General features: G+C 35.2%; 1 protein-coding gene across 1 annotated transcript; it reads right to left on the bottom strand.

Annotated features, from left to right (window-relative positions):
• Window positions 1-12,161: 12,161 nt before the first annotated feature.
• LOC123694573 lies at window positions 12,162-12,878 on the bottom strand. The gene has a single exon (XM_045640038.1). It carries the CDS (start codon window positions 12,876-12,878, stop codon window positions 12,162-12,164), a length of 717 nt encoding a protein of 238 aa, XP_045495994.1.
• Window positions 12,879-14,111: the final 1,233 nt, after the last annotated feature.

Below are 14,111 nucleotides of genomic sequence, written 5' to 3' on the forward strand. Positions count from 1 at the left end.
TTCACTTAGTCACGCACCATTCAGCGTCGTGGCTGGACGTTCTTTTTGTATTTTAATCGGCAGTTGTTATTACGAAGTACATGAGTGAGACATGTATTATGTCTCGTGCGTGAGAGTGAAAGAGAGAACAACTGTATTGGTGATAATGCGTTAGTAAGTAGGTATGTATTAATTATTATTACGCTGTTTTTTAGTGCAATGATGTTGGCGTATGCCGCGTCTACTAGTATAATAGGTCATTGCTACCCACTAAACCAATTTGCCTACATATTGATTCTGGCAAAACAAAAACTAACAACAGGTTATTTATAAGTAATTAGCATAATTTATATTATAATGTCCAAAAATCTATACCAATTAATTACTTGGGAAATCCCTAATTCAGATTGAATGCATATAATATTTTATTTTATATCATTACTAGCTTTCCACCCGCAGCTTCGCCCGCGCAGTCAAAGAAAAACCCGCATAGTTCCCGTTCCCGTGGGATTTCCGGGATAAAACCTATCCTACTTCCCGGGGTAAAAAGAAGCCTATGTCCTTTCTCGGGTATCAAAATATCTCTATACCAAATTTCATGCAAATTGGTTCAGTAGTTATGGCGTGATTGAGTAACAGACAGACAGACAGAGTTACTTTCGCATTAAATAATATTAAACAACTGCAACTTTACTGACATCTTTTGATTTAAGTAGAAATTAATAACTGAAAGGGAATTAATAGGTTAGTACGTAGTGTTTATGATGTTCGCTAGATGTCAGTGCAATTTACATTTCGAGCGATTATTAAGCGATTGGATAGAGCCTGTACTTTATATATTTGAAGTTTGAACGAATAATATAATTTTTATTTTTATCTGATTTACACAGTATAAAATAAATAATTTCATTTATAATATGCATAAGAAACTTTATTTAATATTTATGTAGTAACTAGTATCTACCTCACAACTCAAACTCATACACACATATACTAAAACACTATACTAGTACTCATACTATAGATAATTTTGTATTTATTATATTAATTTTCTTCTTAATTATTAATGCATCAGCTTTGTATTAATTTAATTACGGAAGCTTTACTGGTTATGTACTACGTACCTGGAGCAGAGTAGAGCTTACCTACCTACGCAGGACTAAGTATTTACTAATCTCTTGTAGGGCCTGATTTCAAAAAAATACCTCGTAAACCATGATGTTCTTTCTCAAATATTTACAATTCTATACAGTCAAAAATTTCTAAAACTTTGTCAAAATAACTTCAATACGAAATATAGAAATATGTATAAAAAAAATAGGTACCTATTACCACAGACTAATAATAATATACTACTACTACGCTATTACCATATTATATTATTATGTTTTTGAACTAAAATTAAGAGCTTTCCAGTTGTGGTTTTTTTTTTACTAAGACTACAAGTAGTATCTAACACTACTTAAATTATATAGCGGAATGTCAACATATTATAGTAGGTAATATAAAAGGTTTATCGGAAACACGCATCGGCATGACTATCACGATGCATGGTTACAAACGCATAATAGTCATTGTTTTATATTCTCCGTCTAACTTCGGCGTAATAGATGTGTTTACATTCTCGAAGCTTAGATAGTTTTATTAGATAATAAATAGTATTCTGGAGCTTTGTTCTCTAGGCGTAATAATCAGCATAACGTTTCATAAAATATGTAAAAATAGGATCAGAGAAACAGAATTTCTTCCGCATATTTTCATTTTCCAAGTTCAAATTTTCTTTTTGTGGCAAGAAACATAGGATCAGACGAAAAATACTCATAGGATTTTTGTTATGACTTTTCTGAAAAATCAAGTGGGTATATGTTATCATTTGAATAACATTAATTTGTTTATTTTCTTATGAATTGCACACTTGTTTTACGGGTCACTTAAAAGAGTAACTATGTAAATACCAGAACAAAATATGCTCTTAACGCCATATCGTCCCAAATAGTTTCACTTGTGCATAAATACAATTAATAAAATAGGTATAGGTACTACACCCGTAAAAAGTAAATCTAATAAGAAATAGACGAACACTGTGTAGGTACTAGAAAGCATAATATTATTTTTATCAATCTTTATTAGTAATGGAGATAAAAGAACTCTTACAGGAGCATCAGCGTAGACCGTATTGAGGGTAGAGCAGAAGATTCTAATGGACCCGTTTCATCGAAACTCATATACTATTCGCATTAAACAAATCTATACTAATATTATAAAGCTGAAGAGTTTGTTTGTTTGTTTGAACGCACTAATCTCGGGAACTACTGGTCCGATTTGAAAAAATCTTTCGGTGTTAGATAGCCCATTTATCGAGGAAGGTTATTGGCTATATTTCATCACGCTACGGGTAACAGGAGGGGAGCCACGGGGGTGAAACCGCGGGGAACAGCTAGTAATATATATAAGCATATAACCATAATTTATAAAATAAATAGTAGGAATAAATCCTTTTCAATTTCATGACTCTACTGCTATTTTCCAACAAGTTAAACATCTATGAATAAATAAATATTGTTCAATGATACGACTAGGTGTTATCTATTGCATAATGCATTTTGGCGCCCCTTACGATCTGGCGCCTATCGCTGGCTAGAGTCACTGGCTAGAGCCACTGGCTATAGACACTAGGCTCCATTCGCTCTACCCCATAACTGATACTGAGGAGACATTAAACTAGTAAAATGGAAGCATTTCAGTTAAACAAATTGAAAAAGTTATAGGTATTTCACTAATCAGTTATATTTTCCACCAATTAATGGAGCTGTAGCACACATGTGAGTAGTGACATAGTATAAGACGAAATCTGTTTATTTAAAAGTTTAAGAATTTCGAATGTATCCAGAAAAATATTATAGGTAATATCTAAATGTATGTTTCACGTTTTGCAATAATTTGCGAGCTGTAAGAATGAGTAAACGGTATGTAGGTAAACATGTATGTATTGTAAACTCATAGATATTATAATATTTATGTTAGCATTAGCATTCTGAAGGCGATCGACCTCACGATACCGTGGAGGTCACTAAAAAGTATGTAATCGATGGATATTAGATACGCCATTCTGTATTTTATTCCCAAATGCCCCTATTACAAATTAATATTAATAAAGTATCGTGTCACGTGTGTTCTGTTTAATATAGCATCCTGTGATGGTACAATGCTTTAGACAGTTTCGGAAGCCAACAATGAATTGAAATAATTGAGCATTTATTAGTCCCCTTTGGATTTACTTACAACTTTTTACATCTGGACTAAAGAGTTAAAGGGGCCTCAAGCCTTCCCCTTTATTGATAAATGTTAAGAGTACAGTAACAAATATAATTAAATTTATATTTAACATAATCCTTCTGACCAGCGGTGCCTCACCGGTTAGGATGTCCACCATAGTTCTGACTTCATTCAAAAAGTCGAAACATGTGGATAAAGATGGGTTGATAATTATTATGATGATATACTTACTATTATTTATTTCTTCCTGATGTGCTGGCTAATTCCCCGATTCGAGCTTGTATCATTCATTGTAGATAGATGTAGATACCTAGCAGTCATTATAATCCTTTTCGATATAACATTAAAACTTGCACTACTTATATCATCATTATTTTTCTGAATCAAAAGCTGTTATCGATGAATTATCTAAAAAATATTCCTTCAGACGGTCTGTTCATCATTATATTAAACACAAACAGAAGGTTGGGCCATTAAAATCATGTGTAATGCGATTTGATCGATGATTCACGTACGATTAAATATGGCATAGGTAAGGACAGTTAGTGCGGCCACACTCAGCATGCACCGGACGAAATTGATCCAGTAACAAGATAATTCAGTGATTCTGGGGTCATGGTGAGTTCATCAAGTGCTACGAGGTTCGAGGTGTTGGGTGGTTAATGCAAAAGTTAAGATGTTGTACAAAGAACGATTGGATATTCTGTGATCTGTCCTTATTAATATTATTAGAATACTGAATCTGTCGTGTAGGATTCAGGAGGCAAAGTATCTATGCAGATTGTTGAGTGATTTCCTGCAATAAGAAGTTTCTAGATGTTTATCTACTGACTACTTATGAACTAATCAAAGAGCATTTCAGCTTTTAGTTATGAATAAATAGGAATCAATGTGATTCCATCTCAAATTACGAATCCGTGTGAAGGAAAAATGTAAAAACAAGCTGTCTCTATTACTTCGTCGAATTATCATTAATCAATTATTGGTGATTCTCTCACGCTTCGTTTGTGTAAGCCAATCCGTGGGATTGTGTAAATTATTGGACTTGTATTAAATTATATGCTTCCGTCAAGTATTTGTGATTATTAGGGCATTCATATGGAAATATATTTTCCAGTGTTACTTAGATTTTAATTAAATGAATATTGGAGTGACAAATCTAGGTACTCAAACTAGGTAGGTATGAAGTATTGAACATCTGTCGTTTTTAAAAAGGACGGACTTGAAAAATCCAATTCGTTTTTATTTACTAATTAAATATGAATAAATATTAATGGGCATGTAATGATAATTAAAGTATTAGTAATCTGGGCCGAAAATCCTATTATAGACTTATTATAGACATTGAGTAATGATCACATAACCATTGTGAGTCATAATTCGACCACGTTTTCAAACGAGATCGAACTACGGAATTTTAAATTATCTTATGCTGCAAAATATTATGTTCATGTTTGTTACTACTGAGTCATTATAACTTCGTGTTAAGTTCTTTGGTGGACCATTAGCTTATGCTAATTTGTATGCTTGAATTAGCGGACTGTAAATACATTTATACCCACTCCACTCATTTAGCGAACGGAACATTTAGAAACTACGCAGTTTATATTTTATTGATAGATTAGAATATACATTGGTGATCTTATAAATATTGGACCGGATACTAATGATGAATGAATTTCGTAAATATGGAAGTGATACGATGAATGGTATCTAATATATACGTATATTATAAAGGCGAAAGTTTGTATGGATGTTTGTTACTCTTTCACGTAAAAACTACTGAACCGATTACAATGAAAAGCACACATATAGAGGGTAACTTAGATTAACACATAGGATAGTTTTTATCCCGGAAATCCCACGGGAACGGGAACTATGCGGGTTTTCCTTTGCAAACGCGGGCGATGCCGCGGGCGGAAATCTAGTAGAAAAAATAAACGAAATACATAAGTCATAACGTGTTATTCGACTATGTAATGCATTTAAAATTATAACTCTGATATACCTAGGTATCAGGTATGTTATTATTGGAGATATCACGATGATTTTCTTCACTCAATTATACAATTTCAATAGCTTCATATTTATTGCTAAATAAAATGGATGTTCCAATGATTTCAGTGGAAAATTCGCGACCGTATTGAATACCGAATGAATAATTCAGAAGATTTACTTTGAAATACTGTTATTTATTATGGACCCTAACATGAAATGTTAAATATTATTTAAATTTATTTTTCTTACGTGGACGTAAAAAGCTGTTCTTTTTACGTCAATTCTATATAATATGAATATCTCTATTATTAGATAACGAATTTGTATATAAAATAAATCTTGGGCAGCTATCGTTTTATCTTCCTAAATTATTGACTTATTTGTTTCGATCTACCACCACTTTATAATAATATGTAATTATTATACGAACTACGAATCCCTCCTCACTTATTTTTTGGCATTTTAAAAATATTTGAATAGATACATAATGTATTTTTACGTGTTACCGCATTAAGTATTCAATCCTCACAATAATTTAATAAAGATGACAGGTAAAAATAATCTCAATTGAATTATTTCCGCGAAAACCCTCGACGCTAGATCCATCTTATCAACGCAATTGCAGTTTTCCTCAACGCTAAAATAAGGTTCGCCATTTATTTATTTATTTATTTATTTATTAGACACACCAATAATGACTCAATTAATACAATTTACAGAAGTACATTAATCATTATTTCCTAAACTGAATTGGCCATAAAGCAGGCGTGTACAACAATTATAATAATTTATCGCTAATTTATCGCTTGATAACGGTCTTCTTTCGCTTAGTTTATTTTTCCTGTAATATAATAAATTCATGAGTTACTAATTTGACATTGTGTGACTTCGTGAAGGGTGAGACATACATGATTACTACGTCATGTTTCAGAACGATGGACGATTCTCTAGTCCAGGGGTTCCCAATCTTTTTCAACTCGCGGCGCGGTTTCATGTTAATTTTTTTGTCACGGCACCCTACCCTGTATGTCATTTATGACGCTATGTTTCTTAACGATTCGAGCACTCAAAAAGGTACTCGCGAATATATACCTAAGCAGATCGACTCACGGCCGCGGCGTGCGCTCGGGCCCCTCTAACTTTCTACGGCCGCGGCGCACCTTGGCGCACAGTTTGGGAACCCCTGCTCTAGTCAATATTTAGTCATCTCATTATCCTTGCTTATAATATTAAACGTAGATATAGAGACAAGATTATTTATCTTTTAATTCCACCTTTTGATACGGGCTTTGGCGCCTGACAACGCATTCATACTTATCTTATCAATAATCCAATTACCTATCAGTTTTATCCGTTTTGGGATAATGCTTACAAAATTTCAGTATTGATATAATTTTTTATGATACTGTGTCAATTACTTTCCTTATTATTTCTATAGAAACACATCTTCCCCTCACACGTCGTGTTCACAGCACCCATTTAATGTAATTAATATATCTAATTAACTAGGTACGGCATACAAATGACGTAAATTATCTTTTTATAGTAATTTTTATTAATCCATTTCAAGGTTATATTGACTTATATATATATTACTAGCTTTCCACCCGCAGCTTCACCCGCGCAGCCAAAGAAAAACCCGCATAGTTCCCGTTCCCGTGGGATTTCCGGGATAAAACCTATCCTATTTCCCGGGGTAAAAAGTACCCTATTTCCTTTCTCGGGTATCAAAATATCTCTATACCAAATTTCATGCAAATTCGTTCAGTAGTTAAGGCGTGATTGAGTAAAAGACAGACAGAGTTACTTTCGCATTTATAATATTAGTATGGATATAACGATTATAAGATACCTGTATCCCGTATAAAATATGAAGTATTATAATGTATGTGCCTGTATTACGAATAGCTATAGATTGGGAAATTCTGCAAACTATTTTATATATCAAAATTATTTTTCCGGAGTAACAATGAAATGTGTAGACGATCTTGTAAATCTAGGCATATTCGAACTAACTCTGAAAATTCATTCATTCATTCTCATTCATTCGATAGGATATATTTTATGTAATAAGGTAATATTTTCTCTTACCCAGAGAAAATCTAAATTTGAGTAAGCTTTTACTAGGTAGGTACTTCTTTATGTATTTTATGCAAGATCAGGTTGTTTTATTTTGGAATGAATCAATCAAAACATATAATAATAATAATAATAAGGGCGTAGGGATGTGACGACCCCATCGCCCACGGTTGGAATATCTATTGTTTACGTGACAATAGATATTCCACCCGTGCAGTCAGTCAACCCGCAGGACACCTTGTGGCGGGGTGTCGGGGAGTAGCGACCCCGCGGGAACCGAGCGCTCCCGGGGGAGGCCCCTGTCTTCATCTCCGGCTTGCCTTCACCGGCCGGTCGGAGTGAAGCCTGACGAGGACAGGACCCCCACCTCTGGCTTGCCTTAACCGGCCGGCCAGAGTGGAGTCGCGAGAGCTTTTAGCTCGAAGGGTGGATGCGAATCGTAAGTGGCGAGTGGGCACGTGATGCTGGACCCTCAGGGAGCGCGTGATCGGAGTTTAAAGTCCAGGGACGCCTCTCCACCCTTAGCTGCTCACAATATGTTGCCCCCTTGTCGCACTATTGCAGCGACTTATTTCGGGGGCCCATACAGTGAGAGGGCGAGTCACCACCTGCCAACAATTTTTTGCTATATCTTAGTAGAAAGGCAGGTGCCATAGTCTTCCATAGTCCTTAATTCCGGTCCATTAACATCCCATTCCATAGCCCAGTTTATTTTGTTTCCTTATCTTGCAATAGTCCTACATCGGCCGCGGACTGCCCAGGGCTGTATCTCTATAGTGCAGTCATGGGCAGGCTGCGGCTGGTGTCCCACAACACAGTAAAGTTCTCAAAAGGGCCTCTGCGTGTTGGATCCGTGTCCCCACGTAAGCCTTCCAAAGGACCGGGTACTTTCCTTATGATGGTACCCGTGTATTATGGAACTGAGATACATAATAATAAGGGCGTAGGGATGTGACGACCCCATCGCCCACGGTTGGAATATCTGTTGTCTACGTGACAATAGATATTCCACCCGTGCAATCAGTCAACCCGCAGGACACCTTGTGGCGGGGTGTCGGGGAGTAGCGACCCCGCGGGAACCGAGTGCTCCCGGGGGAGGCCCCTGTCTTCATCTCCGGCTTGCCTTCACCGGCCGGTCGGAGTGAAGCCTGACGAGGACAGGACCCCCACCTCTGGCTTGCCTTAACCGGCCGGCCAGAGTGGAGTCGCGAGAGCTTTTAGCTCGAAGGGTGGATGCGAAGCGTAAGTGGCGAGTGGGCACGTGATGCTGGACCCTCAGGGAGCGCGTGATCGGAGTTTAAAGTCCAGGGACGCCTCTCCACCCTTAGCTGCTCACAATATGTTGCCCCCTTGTCGCACTATTGCAGCGACTTATTTCGGGGGCCCATACAGTGAGAGGGCGAGTCACCACCTGCCAACATATTTTTACTTTCTTTTAGTAGAAAGGCAGGTGCTATAGTTTCCAATAGTCCCCAAATACCGGCCCATTTAACATCCCACTCCATAGCCCAGTTTATTTTGTTTTCCATATCTCGAAATAGTCCTACATCGGCCGCGGACTGCCTAGGACTGTATCTCTTTAGTGCAGTCATGGGCAGGCTGCGGCTGGTGTCCCACAACACAGTAAAGTTCTCTAAAGGGCCTCTGCGTGTTGGATCCGTGTCCCCACGTAAGCCTTCCAAAAGACCGGGTTTAGATGACTTCCTTATGATGGTACCCGAGTATTATGGATGAGATACACATAATAATAATAAAGCTCATTTATTCCGTGTAATAAATCAAAATTTACATTTCAAATGTTTTGTTAGTTGTTAGTTTAACTTAATCTATTTTAGTATCTAATGTTAGTTTAATTTTTTTTTCTTATTTCCACGGACCCCTTATTGGGTAAAAGCCTCCTCTCTCCTCTTCCATGTAATCCTATCCTGTGAAATTTTCATCCAGTTTTTGCCCACCGTTTCTATTAAATCATCAGCCCATCGCTTTCTTGGTTTACCTTTTTTCCTTTTTCCTGTTGGTCCTGCCCATTTAGTTGTCAGTAATGTCCATCTGTTATCTGTATATCTCGATATGTGCCCCGCCCATTGCCATTTGAGATGTAGAGCTTGGCGGAGAGCATCTGTTAGTTTAGTTTTATTTCTTATGTCTTTGCTTCTAATCTTCTGTATTTTTTTTATTTTTAATATACTTCGTTCCACTGAACGTTGGCATGTGGTAATTTTGTTTTTAATTTTCTTTGTATATGTCCATGTCTGGCTCCCGTATGTCAAACTAGGTAAAATACAGGTATCCATCACTATTCTCTTCAATCCTATGTGGTAGTCTCCTTTTAAAATTTCTTTTTGAGCCCAAAATTTTTTCCATGTCCCATTAATTCTTCTATCAACTTCTTCTTCATTACAGTTTTCGTTAAATGATACTAGCTTTCCCAGATATATGTTGCTGTTAACATATTCGATTTTATTACCGGATATTTGTATTAGTTTAGTTCGAGAATTGGTCATTATTTTAGTTTTTTGAAGGTTCATATGTAGGCCTACTTCCTGGCTGGAGTTCGATAACAGTTGTAGCATTTGTTCTAGTTCGTTGGCTGAGTTGGCAAATAGAACTATGTCATCTGCGAATCTTAGATGACTAAGATATCGGCCTGAAATCCACAGCCCTTTGTTTTTCCAGTCAATACTCTGGAAGACATCCTCCAATACTGCGATGAACAGCTTTGGCGATAAGGGGTCGCCTTGTCTAACTCCTCGTCCGATTTGTATCTCTTCTCCTTTGTTTTCTAGCCGTATTCTGCTTACGCTATGAGAGTAGATGTTCTTTAGAATATTTATATATGTGGTACTTATTTTGCATGATTCGAGCGCTTTCCAAATTGAACAGTGAGTAATGGAGTCGAATGCTTTTGAGTAGTCAACAAAAGCTACATAAAGCGGGTGATTGAACTCTTTATATTTCTCTAGTACTTGGTCTAACGTGTGGATATGATCTATAGTTGAAAAGGCTGAACGAAAGCCTGCTTGTTCAATTGGTTGTTGGGAATCTATTAGTGGTGTTAACCGACTCAAAAGTATGGATGTGAAAAGTTTATAAATACTAGATAGAAGGCTAATAGGTCTATAATTAGCAATATCTAATGGATCACCTTTTTTGTAAACTATATCTGAGCTGTACCATTGTTTAGGTACATTTTCGGTTTGAAGTACTAAGTTATACAGTTGTGCGAGATATGGAGTGAGTACTGGTGCACCTATTTTTAAAGCTTCATTGGTAATATTATCTGGGCCTGGACTTTTGTCAGATTTTAGTTTTTTGATATGTTTTAATACTTCGTCCTCACTAACAAATTCTTTTACAATATCTTCCTTATGTTGCGTACTCAAGGACTTTTTCTGTGTAGTTTGTATCATTATTTCTGGTTTCTTATATAATTCTTTATAAAATGAAGTTGCGTAGTTAATAATATCCTGACGTGTTTTAGTTGTGTCTTGCTTTTTGTTTAGTTTAAGTATCCAGTCTTTATGTGTAGTAAGTTCTTTGTTAGCTCGTTTGATGCTTCTGTATTTGTCTAAGTTTTTCTCTATAATTTTGCTTCTATGGTTTTTGTAATCTCTTGCTATTTCTTTATTTGATAATTTAAACAATTTTTTAAGTTCCTCTTTAATTTCTTTTGTTTTATTTTTAGTTTTTAATAAGTCTGTTCGCCTGTTTAGTAGTTTTATTGTTGATTCGCTTAGTATGTGAGTTTTATTGTCTCTGTTATTAGTTGTAGGTTTTTTAATAACGCTTGTTGAGATTATGTTTTCTAATTTGTCGTAGAAATATTGTATGTTTTTTGTATCATGATTGAGATTTATTTTATTTTCTAAATTTTGTTTCAGTAGCTTTATGTAGAACATTTTTTCTTGGTCAGTTGAAGGTAACTTATGTTTCGATCTGAAAGTTTTCCTGCTCAATTTCGGTATTTTTAATGAAAGAGATGCTCGTACTAATCTATGGTCTGACGGATAGGACAGTTTATTCAGAACTTCTACATTATTTATAATTTTAGGTTCATTACACATTATAAAATCAATTTCGTTTCTCGTTCTATGGTCTGGCGACACCCAAGTCCATCTCCTATTGTGCCTCTTTTTAAAATATGTGTTCATTATAAACAGTTTTTGTTCGCAAGCATATTGAATTAATCTTTCACCTCTAGCATTCCGTCTCCCATATCCAAATTTACCCATTACAAAATTTTCATGACTAGATGGTTGTCCTATTTGGGCGTTGAAATCTCCCATAACGAATACGGTTTTGCCTTCGATTTCCTGGGCCGTCCTAAGATCGTTGTAGAATCTATCAAGTTCTTCCTCGCTCGCTTTTTCGGTAGGTGCGTATGCTTGAACAAGTGTAAGAAGTTGTTTGTTTAGATTAAGTTGTAATACCGCTACTCTTTCAGATATTCCACTATAATTTACTATGCAATTTTTATAATGCTTTTTGATTAAAAATCCTACGCCATATAGTCCCTTTGTTTCTCCTGTATAGCAGAGTATGTATTCCTGTAATTCTTCGATTTTGCAGCCCATTCTCCTTACTTCACTCAGTCCTATAATATCGAAGTCTACGCTTTTCAGTGCATGCAGCAGTTCAATTAATCGTTCTTGTGATGCTAAGGATCTTACGTTGTAGGTGCAGATTTTTAACAGATGGTTGCGCTTCATTTTTGAGGGGTGAGGGTGTTGGTCGTTGTCCCCACGGTGACCAACCGGCTTGGGGAAAGTATTTTTAAGTTCTTCTATAGTGGTTTGTGTTATATTGTTCCGGTGGCTGATAGGTATTTGCTATGCGTTGTGTTCTACTTTTCCAGTTAGAGATGTTGTAGAGTTGGATCGGCCTCTCATTAGTGTGAATGCGTTTTTCTTATTTTTTGTCGGTACGTTTTTCTCTGGCTGGATTGGGGTAGTTGGTGATATGGATAGATCCCTTTTCCGGTTGTTTGTCTGTGTAGAATAATCTTTAATAATGAGTTTATCGTAGTTAATAGTCGCATAATTCCCTTTATCTCGTTCTTCTTTGACCCTTTCGTGTAGTTCTCTTCTTTTTTGCAAGACCTCTTTAGGAAAATCTTCCGATACGTAAACATCACCAAGTTTCTTCTTATTCTTCATGATTGTATTTTTCAACCAACCATTAACACATGCCATGAGTATTGGTCTAGTTTTCCCTCCAACAGTATCTTTTTTTCCGATTCTATAAATCTTATTTACATCTTTAGGTTCAACCGTAATGTTCAGATGGGTAGTAAGTTTCTGAGTTACTTTTTCCAAAAGATCTGTTTGGGATGATTCTGTTTCCTTAAGACCATAAATAATAATGTTGTTTGATCTGCTGTTTTTCTCCAAATTCGCTATTTTTTCTTTTAAAATTTTATTTTCTAATCGTAATTCTTCAATTTCTCGTGTGAAAGGTGCTAGTTTTTCATCCATTTTATTTAAGACTTCTTTAGTTTGGTTTTGCATTTCGGTTTTAAGTTTGTCAAAAAGTGCTTCATTATTCATTTTAAAAAATTTAGTTTTAGTCTATGGTCAATATCGTGTCACCCGACTTTTATATTTTCCCTTATCTTTTTCGAATGGCAACTCCCGATATTTTCCTTATCAATCCAATCAAAACATAAACATAATTAATTCTCCGTGTAATCGGTACTACCACTAAATAAATTGCTAAACATAAAATATGTTTAACTATGTAATAAATGTTTGCATGCATGCTTTGCATTGTTGTGTAGTACCGGTAGCTCAAGGTATACATGAATCATATTCTTAGTACCTACAAGTGTACTCAGTTTGAACTCAAAAGTTAGGGAAGTCAATGTGGTCATTGCTCGAGTTACTAATGTTTGATATCGATTTAACTTGAGCATTTTTGTAGGATTCTTTATTTTTACCGTATCGGACTAATTCAGATATCGAATTTTATATACATATGTGGTTTTTTACTATAATCTATCTAAATCGTTTTAGACAATAATTGATTTTAATGATTTCTGTCTTTCGATATATTTATTTTCATAAGTGTAGAAAATTTATTAATCTTGTTAAATTTTCTACACTTATGTCGATCTTATGATCTTATGATAGGTAATTAATAATTATTTTGTCTAAGTATACTTAGGTACTTCTAACCTACCATAAATAAATGAAATTGAAATAGACATCCTTATGTAAGTATATTTTAGTAGAAGTTTTATTGAAAGAACATTTATTGTATGAATAAAAATTGGATCGAGCTAATATTTGCTTGTCCCTCTTTGCTATCTAGATCGCCTTGGTCTGTAAATACATTCATTCATTTATTATTAATTAACATAAGGACTACTCATGGATGAACTGATAAAGAAAGTTGGCGCCAGAAACAAAGCATGCAATTAAAACATTAATAGCTTCATACTTCGAAGCCAATACGGATCATTGATCAATTGGCCGACTCACTATCAATATGTGCCAGTTTATTTTTAAAACCATCATTTAAGATAAATGGACATTAATAAGCTCGAGATTTAAATAAAACATTGATAGCATTATGTTATCGTATGCAAGAGTATCCAATAATTACATGCGTTTATTTTTTTAAATGGAATGGAAATTGATAACAAACTTGCATAAGATATTATTATTATTTTGTAAATATATTTAAGTATGATTAGTTATTCTTTATAGCACTGATACCTAATATTAAATACAGCTACAGGTTGTTTATTTATCAAGAGGGAAAGTTCACATCATACGTAT

This window comes from Colias croceus, chromosome 9 (genome assembly GCF_905220415.1).
Source record: "Colias croceus chromosome 9, ilColCroc2.1".
NCBI lineage: Eukaryota > Metazoa > Arthropoda > Insecta > Lepidoptera > Pieridae > Colias > Colias croceus.